The sequence below is a fragment of the Suncus etruscus genome, chromosome 16, assembly GCF_024139225.1.
Source record: "Suncus etruscus isolate mSunEtr1 chromosome 16, mSunEtr1.pri.cur, whole genome shotgun sequence".
Classification (NCBI taxonomy): Eukaryota; Metazoa; Chordata; class Mammalia; order Eulipotyphla; family Soricidae; genus Suncus; species Suncus etruscus.
The window spans coordinates 36,627,982-36,641,465 of NC_064863.1; the positions used below are offsets into that span (position 1 = coordinate 36,627,982).

General features: G+C 36.0%; 1 protein-coding gene across 1 annotated transcript in view; it reads right to left on the reverse strand.

Moving 5' to 3' along the window:
• The window catches only part of ATP8A1 (ATPase phospholipid transporting 8A1), a 267,076-nt gene that overhangs the window by 152,278 nt on the left and 101,314 nt on the right, over nucleotides 1-13,484 (reverse strand). The window contains 3 exon segments of the mRNA XM_049790104.1: nucleotides 568-650; nucleotides 3,223-3,328; nucleotides 6,590-6,662. Coding sequence (XP_049646061.1) covers nucleotides 568-650; nucleotides 3,223-3,328; nucleotides 6,590-6,662 — 262 coding nt within the window.

The following is a 13,484-nucleotide window of genomic DNA, read 5'->3' on the forward strand; positions in this document are numbered from 1 at the left end:
TGGGCAGGGTGCTTGCTTTACAAAGTCAATCTGGTTACCCAAGCACAGCCAGTAGTGTTCCCTGAGTACAGTCAGATGTGGCCCAAATTAAAAAAAAAAATGATTGCCTGCAATGGCTGCAATGCCTTTGTTTCAATTTTTATAACCCATGTATTGTTCTTTGTTGCCTCGAGGAAAGAAAGTAGACTTATGATGATTAAGTCTTGTAAAAGCCATAACATATCATAGTCTTTCATATTCCATAGGCAAGGGGCACCATTCTCTTAAATAACACTTCCTATATGGAAGATAAATTAAATCATTATTTTAACATAACAGTTTAAGTCATTTGGTGTTTGAGTTGAATAATCCTCACATATTGCATTATCATGCTGTCAACAATCTAATATGTAGACACGCTTCTTGAAGAAATGGCTTAAAAGGATGGAAAGATGTTACTTTTGGAGAGAAGAACTAGAGGATTGAAGTTCTACTTATGAATTTTGAGGTAGCCTTTTAAGTTTAACTGCAAGGCTATGCACATGTATTGTTTTGAGAAAAGAAAAATCATAAAGAGAAATAACTTACAGAATCTATAATCACGGAGTCAGGTGTCCTTCCAGTGAAAACAAAATTCAACTGCTTGGCTGCTCTGACCAACGCTCCCTCATCTGTTTTAGAAAAACAGAAAAGCTGTTACCTGGAGGGAAAATGTTCATGTTGCCAAATACAAGAGAAATACATTCCTTCCACCTAATTTTCTGTTAGAAAGCTACAAGAGCTACAATGCTTTTAATTCTAGTTCTTATAATTATTGAACTACTTCTTTTAAAATAAAGTGACAATGTCACAGAAATGAGTAGAATATACCTATCAACCTGAGACAATGTGTAGACCCCAGAGTTACATGATCAGAAATAAAGTTTAACATTAGCTATATATACATTAGGAGGATAATTTAAACACACCATTTTTCTAGCATATTTTTGAAGACTTTTTCTAAAATGAAAAACCTTAACCTTTATGCATTTCCTCCTAATATGCTGAATGCAGGAAAGCTACTCAGTATTCATGTTAAAATGAATATAAGTAAGATCTATGCTTTATATATCAATTTTTACTTTCTTCTCAATGCTATAGCAAACCTTCCTAATGCTAAAGGCAGGGTGTGGGATAATACAATATTCACAAAGTTTGAATGAGATGTAACACTGATTTTCTTCTTTGGCCACATCATGGATTAAACCCTGGCCTCACACATACAAGACATATGCTTTACTTTTGAGTCACATGTCCTCCCAGAGGTGTAACATTTCTTGTGCATTGAAGGAATTTGGTACATTTCCTATGGTCACACATATGTGCTTATTAAGAATATAATTTGGGCCCAGAGAGATAGCACAGCGGTGTTTGCCTTGCAAGCAGCCGATCCAGGACCAAAGGTAGTTGGTTCGAATCCCGGTGTCCCATATGGTCCCCCGTGCCTGCCAGGAGCTATTTCTGAGCAGACAGCCAGGAGTAACCTGAGCACCGCCAGGTATAGCCCAAAAACCAAAAAAAAAAAAAAAGAATATAATTTAAGGGGCCCGGAGAGATAGCACAGCGGCGTTTGCCTTGCAAGAAGCCAATCCAGGACCAAAGATGGTTGGTTCGAATCCCGGTGTCCCATATGGTCCCCCGTGCCTGCCGGGAGCTATTTCTGAGCAGACAGCCAGGAGTAACCCCTGAGCACTGCCGGGTGTGGCCCAAAAACCAAAATATATATATATATATATATATATATATATATATATATATATATATATATATATATATATATATATATGTATATATAATTTAAAATACTTATAACAAGATCTCCAAAGTGTGTTCCTTCTTTCCTAAAATCTTCACTCAGTAGGAGTCCTTCAAATTATGCATACTTCCTTATCCAAATAAGTATACAAGTTTCCTTATTATCTTTCCAAAAGTAGAAAGAAAATTAGTATTCTAAAATGCTTCCTATTCAGGCAAACAATTCTTCCTTTTCCTGTCTTTGTTCATATAAAAAATCAGTTTATGAGTAATAGTTCATTTTTAATATTTAAAAGGGAGAACTTACTCTGCATATAGAATAGTATCCTATATTTTTGCTTGTATAAATTTTGCTACTCAGACTTCCATGTCATGTACATAAAAATTAAATACATACATATATAGTTTTAATATATTTAATTCTGAATTTCAAGGTTTTTCAAATTAGTAATATCCTTTCTTGTTTTTTTTGGGGGGGGGAGTTATTTGTGTTTTGGGCCACATCTGGCAGTTGTCACAGATTACTATTTGCTTTACACTCAGTAATTACTCCTGGGGGATCTCAAGGGACCATATAAGATGCTGGGGATTGAACCCAGGTCACTCATTAGCAAAACAAGTGTCTTACCCTCTGAACTATCTCTCCAGTTCCTATTGTTTTTGAACCACATCTAGTAGTACTCAGTGACTATTCCTGGCTCTAGAGTCACTCCTGGTTGGGCACGGCAGACTATATGATGGTAAAGATATAACCCAGGCTTCTTGAATAAATAAATTTTTGTTTAATTTAAAAATATGACTCTGCAATAAAGAGCCCAGGGCTTACATACATAATAAATACTAAGCAGCTGTAAGGAAAGCTGAAATCCTGTAACTTGCTAGTATGTGAAAGGAACCAGAGGAATACAAGCCTCTTGTAAGGTATTATTTTATAAATCTTATCTTATAAGAGGAATATAAGCCATTCCATTTGGTAATAGAAATGGTCAGTGGCAATAGTAGAGTGGCCTGCAGAACTGAGTCTGCCAAAGGGTAGATTCAGCTTGTGTGGAAATCTGAGACAGTGGTGGTAGGTCCCCAACCCTCTGGTCGTGAATGTAGTATCAGAACATTGGAGGCCTGAAACTCTTTTGTTAACAGTATTGGAAATCATGGAGAGATAGTATAGTTTGGTCAGTTGCTTGTCTTGCATGCAGCCATACCGCATGTGATTCCCTGAGCCTTCTAGAAGTGATATCTGAGTGCAGAGCCAGGAATAACCCCCAGCATTACTGGATGTGTACCCCACTTCCAAGAAAAAAAAAAGAAAAGATAATCATATGGCAGAAATAACAATTGGAAAAAAAAACTTTGTTCTTTAGGATTTTTGAATAACTTTTCCCCTCCTAAACAATCCCAAATGTCAACAAATTTCCACAAAAAAGTACTTTATAATAGCATCATTTGTACCTGGAGATGCTGCTTGATAAATAATCTTATCCCCTTCTCGCTCTGGTACTGCTGTGTGACAAACTGCCATCATTGTAAGAAATTCACATATTACAGGTGCGGTGGGCTGAAAGAAACAAATACAGTTTGGTCTTCTTGTGGAGCGTTTTGATACTGAAGAGAGTAATAATGCCCTTTATGTCTATTTGGAATACAGCTGTTACACATTGTGGGAAGTTGGGAAGGTGACAGTCCACTAAACTGACATCTTTTAAGAAGAGAACATATCTTTAACTAAAATTATCAATTCTTGTCTTCACTCATTCCTTTTCTAAAATGTATACAAAAGAACTTCTAAAATGTATACAAAAGAACTTGATAAGTAGAAATATTACAATGAAAAAAGTATAAACATAGTCAACCCTCTTCAGAGGGTAAAGAAATATTTTAAGATGTTTGCCTTTTTTTCTGATTAGATTTAAATTTTGTTTGTCTGGTTTGGGGTCACATCCAGCAGTACTCAGGTCATCTTGGGGATCAAAGTTGAATCAGGTATATGCAAGACAAGAGTCTTATCGGCTGTACTCTCTTTAGCCTTTAGTTTTAAATGTTAGGAGTAATCTTATTGAGGTTTTTTTTTTTTTTTAAATCTTATTGTGTCTTTTTAAATACAGGGACAGTGTGGTGAGGGCAGCAGGAGATCCCTCTGCAATGTTTGTTCTCCCTCTCTCCAAAAATAACAACTGTAACCTTACAAATGTTTTACTAGTTTAAAAAAAAAACAACAATTCCTATGCACTATGGACTCTTAACAGGAAGACATAAAAATGGCCCCTTTCTATAATGAGCTCAGAGTTTATAAAAGAAACCAGACACTTCACGTTAAGTATCCTCCCATCTTGCTCCTGATGAAAAGAAATGTCACTCGCATGAAAAAAAAAAAAGGAGAAACATTTTTCTATGCTCTTGGAGTGAAAAACCATAAAATCAAAAGTGAAGTAATTGCAATGGTAAATCGAACCTTATTTGAAAAAAAAGGGATAGAACAGCAAACACAACAGACTTGGTCTCTGCTTGACTTAGAGTGAAACTTGTGAGAAAGCCAGAAAACAGATAAATATATAAGTATTCTTTACTGACAGAGCAAAAAGAACTATAAAGAGATTATGCAAATATTGGGTAGTGTGACTTCAATTAGTATGAGATTGTTCTCAAAATAATATGGGATGTAACCCACATTGAGTTAGTTCCATGTAGAACAGGGTAGGGCTAACAGATGGGGCATAAGACAAATGCCTGGCATGTGGCTGATCCCAGTTTAATCCCTACTGGCTCAGGGTCCCCAGTATTGCCAGATGCAGTCCTGACCTCTCTGAAGCACAGTTGTGTGGTCCAGCTAATCCTCTACCAAAGAACTCAAATAGCACCCCATCCTTGAGTCTCTGCATTGAACCAATGGTCCAGGAGCCCCAAAATCCCCAAGAGACCTCCATTCCTAAGCAGCACTTGGGAGTAACCACTTCAAAAATAAAGAGAACAAAGAGTCTAACCATAGAGTGCGATTCAAGCAGGATGATTTTTGAAACGATCCCATACTTCAAAATGAAGTATGCCTGAAATAAATAAAATCAGGGCAGTGTGGGAGAAGGCAAGCAGAAGGTGAACAGGTCTGTGTGAGGCTAGGACTGACACCGGGAAACTGTCAACTACATGGAAAGCCCCATCGAGCAGAGCTAAGGCAGGAAGGAGGGGTTTGATTACCAGTGGAATCACTCCAGGGCCATGGGTAGCAGTAGAGAAAAAGAGTTGACGTGGGAACAAGGAGTCTGGCTGATTGGGAGACTACCATGGCACTGCCTGACACCAGTAGTCTGAAGAAAGTGAAGAGATAGTCAACAGAACATTCAAGATCTAAAAGTTTTATTCTAAAAGTTTATTCTAAGTTTTTTTTATAAATGTTTTCCATAATAACAAAGTCTTGAGGAATCAGCACAAAGCTGATACGGAGGAAATGGAAGTAAGAATTCAGTTCAAACAGCAAGTTCCTACACAAAGAAGGGACAGTGCCATCAAGCAAAACTTAGGACACACAGTTTGTGTCCTCACAAAAAAGAGGTACGCTGGTTTCGGGTCTCCTGCAATTCGTATTTTGTTGAAGACTCTCTGAAGAAATAAAATAATACAAAAATACCCATATGAAGGTGGGTTATTTCTGGCTTTGGAGCCATACTGGGTGATGCTCAATGCTTAATCCTAACTCTGTGCTCAGGAACCACTTCTAGTAGCGCTGTGGGGACCATATGGGGTCTAGGGATCCAATTCAGATCAGGCATATCAATCCAGGTCAGGTAAAGCAAAATCTCTACTATACATCCTGCCCCATGATATGTTTTGAGGATTCTGTCCTGGGTCACAAGAATAAGATCGGTATGTGCCAGAGAGGAAATGGAATTTTAGGGGAAAGACTATGAGTTGATGTGTTGATATTGTTAGGAAAATTAAAAAGGCTGGAATCTTATGGGTTAAAATCTACCTAGTCTGAAACTTACAAATTAGACTTTCACAGGTTATCTTTAGACTGTGTTATCTGTAGAACACTGTAGACTGCAGTGTTCCTAGCTCCAAAAGATGGAGTACAGGTAGACAAATTTTGACCTGGCTTCTAGCCAGCTATGAAAAACGCCTTGCTAGAAGAAACTAACTTCTAATTTGAATGATTTTCTTGGTTCTAGGCTTATCTATAAAGTCCATTTTTCCCACTTTTTCATTTCCTGGGGCCAAAAATTCTCTTAATTCTCAAGCCTTTCTGTATTGATTGCAGAATTAAAACTTTATCACTTGTCTGTTATTATTTCATTCTCTAGCTGCTTCATTTCTTAAACATTCCATCAGACACATTGAGCTTGAAGTGTTTGTGAGAAAAAGTTCTGGATTTTGAACATAAGAAGATCTTATCATTTGACCTTCTGGAATTTTAATAAGTGTTCACAGTTTTATAAGCTAAATGTCAGCTACAGATAGCTGAAGGCTATTATATAGATTTGGCACTGGCCTAGATTTTGAACAGGGCACTCATTTCTACAGATATTTTAAAATTTTAAGTCATTACAAAGTCTTATAATTACTTACTATAAAATAATTGAAAGGGACAGAATGATTATTTAAAAACAAAATTTCTAATAACTATGATTTATGTTGACCAAGTATAACTGATTTATCAAATACTTAGAAACTCGATTATTTGATAATATTTAAGATTGATAATTAAAGATGATCATAAAACTATTAAAATAATCAATCTATAAAAGGTATATATATAAAAGGTAATTCATAGAAACATTTGACTTTTCATTCTCAAGGGAAAAGATTATAATTTCATGTCACTTACATGATTGTTTTGGAGGTTTTCCAACAATGATGAATCACTAAATGTTCTTTCGTCTCCAAGCTGTGAACTCTGCCTAAAGGAGTAAAAAGGAAGCAAAATTATTTACACAGTCCTACTAATTTATTTGTAACTTGTTTTTAAAATAAATTATCATGCCTATAAACCCTCTTAGGTTAAATATAATGCTATTTCATTTCTAAGTGACAGCACAGATTTTATGGCTGAATCATAGTTTCAAACACCCTAAAGTGAGGCAGACATTCATAGTAAAAAAAAAAAAAATTTTACACTACTGGAATAAACCTATATTATAGTCACATAATATTCAAAAACTAAACTTAAAAGAATGCAACAAAAATGTTCAAAATTCCTAGAATTGAATTTCTACCTCTATTCCCCCCTAAATTTTAGTTTGAAAATAAAATTATTAAAAAATAATAGTTTAATCTATGAAAAATCAAATGTAATAATTAAGCTATATGCTATTATAGTATATGAAACATAAAATCATAGAATATGTTTATGAAAATCACTAATATTTGATATACTTATATATGAATCTCATTTGTTCTATACACATAAAGATATAACTCAAATACAATTGTGGGGATTTTTTCTGCCGTGGTTATTTTCAGATTAGCACCATTATATACTTCTTCTGAATCAAGCAGACAGATTGCTTCTAAAATGTAGCTATTACTCATCTCATGACCATTTAATACTATTTACTATCAAATGCTGAGATTCTGAGAAAAAACATTGAAGTAAAAATATCAAGTCCACAGATTATAGTTTCAGTGAAGTTGTAACCAGTGGGGAAAATAACACTTCTAAGATTTGTCTATGAATAAAATTTCAGAATTCACTGAGAAAAAAATATGTTCAATACGAAATAAAATTCAGAAATATTTTAATCATAGTTTTTTTTTTACAGGGAAGTGCATATAGGTACTAGTATTTTCAACATTAATATTCATTTTTAGGCACATGTATTTCATGGGGTGCAAAAGCATGTCACCTACATTTCCTTCTTGAGATGTGAACTTTCCTACTTTTGTGCTGGGCTATGTACCAGGGTTCTCTCTGCTTTGGAGAAGTCTACGCTCTCTTTTGAGTGTGCTTTACTCTCTCTTATCCTATTCATTCTCTTCTTCAGTACCTCCAAATAAAAATATGTTTTCACTTTAAAAAAATTAATTTTTAAATGACATTAAAAAGAAAACAACAAAATTTGTTTTACTAATAAACTGAAAAAAATAGAATGTTGCTGTTAAGTATTATCTTTATTTACATACAGCAGTTAGGGTTTTTAATTATTTTATTTGCTTTGTTTTGTTTTGGGGCCACAACCAGTGACTATCAGGTTATTCCTGGTTATGCACTCAGAAATAGCTCCTGGCTCAGGGGACCATATGGGATGACAGGGATCAAAACCAGGTCTGTTCTGGGTCAGCTGAGTGCAAGGCAAATGCCCTATAACTGTGCTATCACTCTGGACCCTAGGATTATTAATTATTTAAAAATATTAAATGCATTTTATCATCATGAAAGAGTTTAAAAGTCTTCCTAAAAGTCCCCAGGGGTCAGAATAAAAATATTACCATCATTATCTCATCATCATCACTCTTTCTCTTATCTCTAGATTTAAAGTGGACAGAGAAAGTTCAGTTTGAAATTACTTAAATCAAACAAAGGAATCAGTACGTTTCTCCTCTAAGTATAACCATTTCTTTAAAAATGTCATTTCAGTTGGGAGGCTCTATAAGATTTCCTGACTTTTAATATTTATTCACTAATTATACTTATATAAGTTAATACTTTTTCTACTTACTTGTTAGATAAAGAGAAACTTCAAGTATTACCCATAGTACAATTTATATATAAATGACCATGTTTTTATAAAGAACTTTCCACTCTTAATCTCACCAGTAATTTTTTCACTTCTCAGAGTAGTTACTATAATTTGTATTTTTCAAATTTTATTATAATTAGATAGCTCTGCAGATGCAATTGGACTGCTTGCATGGGTTCAGCTTATAGTCATTGGAGGTTTCCAGCATGGGTAACTTTTTCTCAAGAAGCAGCTTCATTTTCAAGATCATGAAATCAAATACAAAACATAACTCTCACTCCTCTCTGAAATGTGTTTACAATTTTTTTGGGGGGGCCACACTTGGCAGTGTTGATGGCTTACTCCTGGCTCTGTGCTCAGGGATCACTTCTGGCAGAGTTAGTGGAGAGATTAAGCCCAGGTCACTCTAGGCTTGCAAAGCAAGCACCCTATCAATTCAGTCCACAAAATGTTCACTTTTCTAGGGAAAAGTAAACAGAATTAGGAAGCTCATGTCATTTAAAAATAAGAACCATTACACAAAAGGTTATGGTAATAATTTCAACTCCCAGTTGATATAGCACGGGCACTAACAGTTTGCTAATAGTTTTCATAGAAATGTTTTAAGTGGGGGTCGGAGAGATAGCATGGAGGTTGGGCATTTGCCTTGCATGTAGAAGGACTATATTTTGAATCCTTGCATCCCATGTGGTCCCAGAGCCTGCCAGGAGCAATTTCTGAGCGTAGAGCCAGCAATAACCCTGAGCACTGCCGGGTGTGACAACCCCCCCAATTATGTTTTAAGTGACTTTCACTCACAAGGAGACAAATGATAATGTTTCTGTAAAAAGGTAGAGAGTACAACAGAGTAAGGAGGCCTATAAATGTGAAGATCACAATATCAAGTAATTCTTGTATGTTCATTTAAAAATAGATATTCAAAGGAGTAATTTCCAGATATACCAAAGGAAAAATTAGCGAAAATTAAACGAAAATTCAGAATGCATATGAAATCAAAGAATTTTTATGGCAATTTAGGTAGCATGGTTACTAATATATCTATGTTAACTCTTTTGGTCTATAACTTAACTTCACCTGTATCATCACCATGGTTGAAGACTCTCTACCATAGGCCATGAGTCACTTCTCAGCCTCCCCCATCCCTTAGTCATGACTCCTCTTCTTTTACCACTTTAAAATGCTGGGAATTGAACCCATCTATTTCCTCTTTTGAATGGCAATGCTGGTTCCAAATCAACATTCTTTAAAGGAAGATTTAATTCGTGTGTGTGTGTGTGTGTGTGTGTGTGTGTGTGTGTGTGTGTGTGTGTGTTTTGGGTCACACTTGGCAGTGCTCAGGGGTTATTCCTGGCTCCAGGCTCAGAAATTGCTCCTGGCAGGCACAGGGGTCCATATGGGACGCCAGGATTCAAACCGATGACCTCCTGCATGAAAGGCAAACGCCTTACCTCCATGCTATCTCTCAGGCCTCGGAAGATTTAATTCTTAAGAAAAGAAAAAGTTATTCAGACTCTAGTCCACTCAAGCCAAAGAATACAAACAAATGATTTTATTCAACAGGATTGCTGTGACACTAGTTGTGACCGATGGAATGTGACCTGCTTTTCAGTCTGGCTCAATTTCTGAAAATAATTACAATAGAGAAGCTGTGAAAACACTACAAAATGGCTGTATCACTATAGTAAGTAAATTACCTGTCAAGGAAACCACTTTGAAGACTAACACTAATTTGGATGTGTTAGATCTTATTATTATACAGTCGTACCTGGAACACTGTTTAGTGAGCTTGGCTGTTGCAGTAGAATAAATTAATGCCATTCATTCCATATATAATTATAGATCAAAATGAAATGAGAAATAAAAAGGACAGAAAATTGTACTATCCAGTCGTGTTGGGATATTAAAAGGCAGAGTAAAATAACTAAGCAGAAGACATCAAAATAATTCCCCTAGAGAATTAAACAATAACTAGTATCTAAAGTTAAAAACCAAATAATATGATCTGATAAAATAATATAGAACTAAATTAAGTTAATAAAAGTGATATAAAATGTTATCTGGGCTTTGCTTCAATAATGGGGGGAAGGTGTATATGAATCACATCATCTTGCCTTGAGGACCTTTTATTTGCGCAAGTAGCTAGATGGACATATTTACTTTTATTTAAATTTCCATTTTTCACAATATATATTAAAAAAGGAAAGTAGCCATAAAAATATTTGAAAATAAAAGGCATGTGGAGAATAAACAGATTCTTTCCCCTGTTCTCACATATTGATGCCATATAGACAATGACAGATTTTTTTATGTTTTGTTTTGTGCCATACCTGGCAGTGCCCAGGGTTTACTTCCTAGCATTATGCTCAGAAATCACTCCTAGCAGGCTCAGAGGACTATATGGGATGCTAGGGATCAAACCTGGGTTGGCCGTGTACAGGGAAAACACCCTATACCTGTTGTGTTATCACTGCAGTCCCATCAATGGTAAATTTTTAATAAAGCATGGAACTATATATTAATTATGTTAGCTAAGTATATATAAGTATTAACTAATGGCACTTGCAATAACATAAAAATTATACCAACTGGGAGTAAGAGGCTTTGTTTTTTGGTTTTTTTTTTTTTTTTGGTAAGTGGCTATTTCATAGGAAAAGACTTTATCTCTGTAAAGTGTTTATGTGACTATACTTGAAAGCAGACATCAGACACCATCCAATTATCTTAATGTTAAAGAAGGATGTGAGAAAGGCTTAGTACATTACAAATTGTCTTCAGATATGAGTGATCAGAAATATGTAAAATAATCTACATATGTGTTTTGTGTATTTTGACAATTTATAGTGAATGTAAGCAAGCAGGGAAATAAAATATATACAGGTCACAAGTCATATATGAAATTCAATTCATATTAATATAATAAACATTTGAATTTCAACGAAATTCAAAGCACATTGAGAAGTGAATTTATTATAGCCAGAGAGGAAAATACTTTCAGATTTTACACTTTGCCACACTCTACTTTATCCCCGAAGACAAGCAGCATAAAGATGCCCAGAGAAGCCTAGTGCATAGGAGTCACCATGGATCATGCTTCTTTTTTTTTTTTTTTTTTTATTTTTAACATTTTATTTTTTTTGTTTTGTTTTGTTTTGTTTTGGGGTCACACCCGGGAGCGCTCAGGGGTTACTCCTGGCTCTATGCTCAGAAATCGCTCCTGGCAGGTTCAAGGAATCATAAGGGATGCAAGGATTTGAACCACCGACCTTCTGCATGAAAGACAAATGCCTTACCTCCATGCTATCTCTCCGCCCCCCCCCCCTTTTTTTTTAACTTTTTTTTTTTTTTTTTTGGTTTTTGGGTCACACCCGGCAGTGCTCAGGGGTTACTCCTGGCTTCATGTTCAGAAATTGCTCCTGGCAGGCACGGGGGACCATATGGGACGCCGGGATTTGAACCGATGACCTTCTGCATGAAAGGCAAACGCCTTACCTTCATGCTATCTCTCTGGCTTCTTTTTAACATTTTCTTTTTTTTTTTTTTTTTTAATTTTTTTTTTATTTAAACACCTTGATTACATACATGATTGTGTTTGGGTTTCAGTCATAAAAGGAACACCACCCATCACCAGTGCAACATTCCCAGAACCCAAGTCCCAAATCACCCTCCTCCCCACCCAACCCCCGCCTGTACCCTAAACAGGCTCTACATTTCCCTCATACATTCTCAATATTAGGACAGTTCAAAATGTAGTTATTTCTCTAACTAAACTCATCACTCTTTGTGGTGAGCTTCCTGAGGTGAGCTGGAACTTCCAGCTCTTTTCTCTTTTGTGTCTGAAAATTATTATTACAAGGGTGTCTTTCATTTTTCTTAAAACCCATAGATGAGTGAGACCATTCTGCGTTTTTCTCTCTCTCTCTGACTTATTTCACTCAGCATAATAGATTCCATGTACATCCATGTATAGGAAAATTTCATGACTTCATCTCTCCTGACAGCTGCATAATATTCCATTGTGTATATGTACCACAGTTTCTTTAGCCATTCATCTGTTGAAGGGCATCTTGGTTGTTTCCAGAGTCTTGCTATGGTAAATAGAGCTGCAATGAATATAGGTGTAAGGAAGGGGTTTTTGTATTGTATTTTTGTGTTCCTAGGGTATATTCCTAGGAGTGGTATAGCTGGATCGTATGGGAGCTCGATTTCCAGTTTTTGGAGGAATCTCCATATCGCTTTCCATAAAGGTTGAACTAGACAGCATTCCCACCAGCAGTGGATAAGAGTTCCTTTCTCTCCACATCCCCGCCAACACTGTTTATTCTCATTCTTTGTGATGTGTGCCATTCTCTGGGGTGTGAGGTGGTATCTCATCGTTGTTTTGATTTGCATCTCCCTGATGATTAGTGATGTGGAACATTTTTTCATGTGTCTTTTGGCCATGCGTATTTCTTCTTTGTCAAAGTGTCTGTTCATTTCTTCTCCCCATTTTTTGATGGGGTTAGATGTTTTTTTCTTGTAAAGTTCTGTCAGTGCCTTGTATATTTTGGAGATTAGCCCCTTATCTGATGGGTATTGGGTGAATAGTTTCTCCCACTGAGTGGGTGGCTCTTGTATCCTGGGCACTATTTCCTTTGAGGTGCAGAAGCTTCTCAGCTTAATATATTCCCATCTGTTAATCTCTGCTTTCACTTGCTTGGAGAGTGCAGTTTCCTCCTTGAAGATGCCTGTAATGTCCTGTAGTGTTTTGCCTATGTGCTGTTCTATATATCTTATGGTTTTGGGGCTGATATCGAGGTCTTTAATCCATTTGGATTTTACCTTTGTACATGATGTTAGCTGGGGGTCTAAGTTTAATTTTTTGCAAGTGGCTATCCAATTGTGCCAACACCACTTGTTGAAGAGGCTTTCCCTGCTCCATTTAGGATTTCCTGCTCCTTTATCAAAAATTAGATGGTTGTATCTCTGGGGAACATTTTCTGAGTATTCAAGCCTATTCCACTGATCTGAGGACCTATCCTTATTCCAATACCATACTGTTTTGAT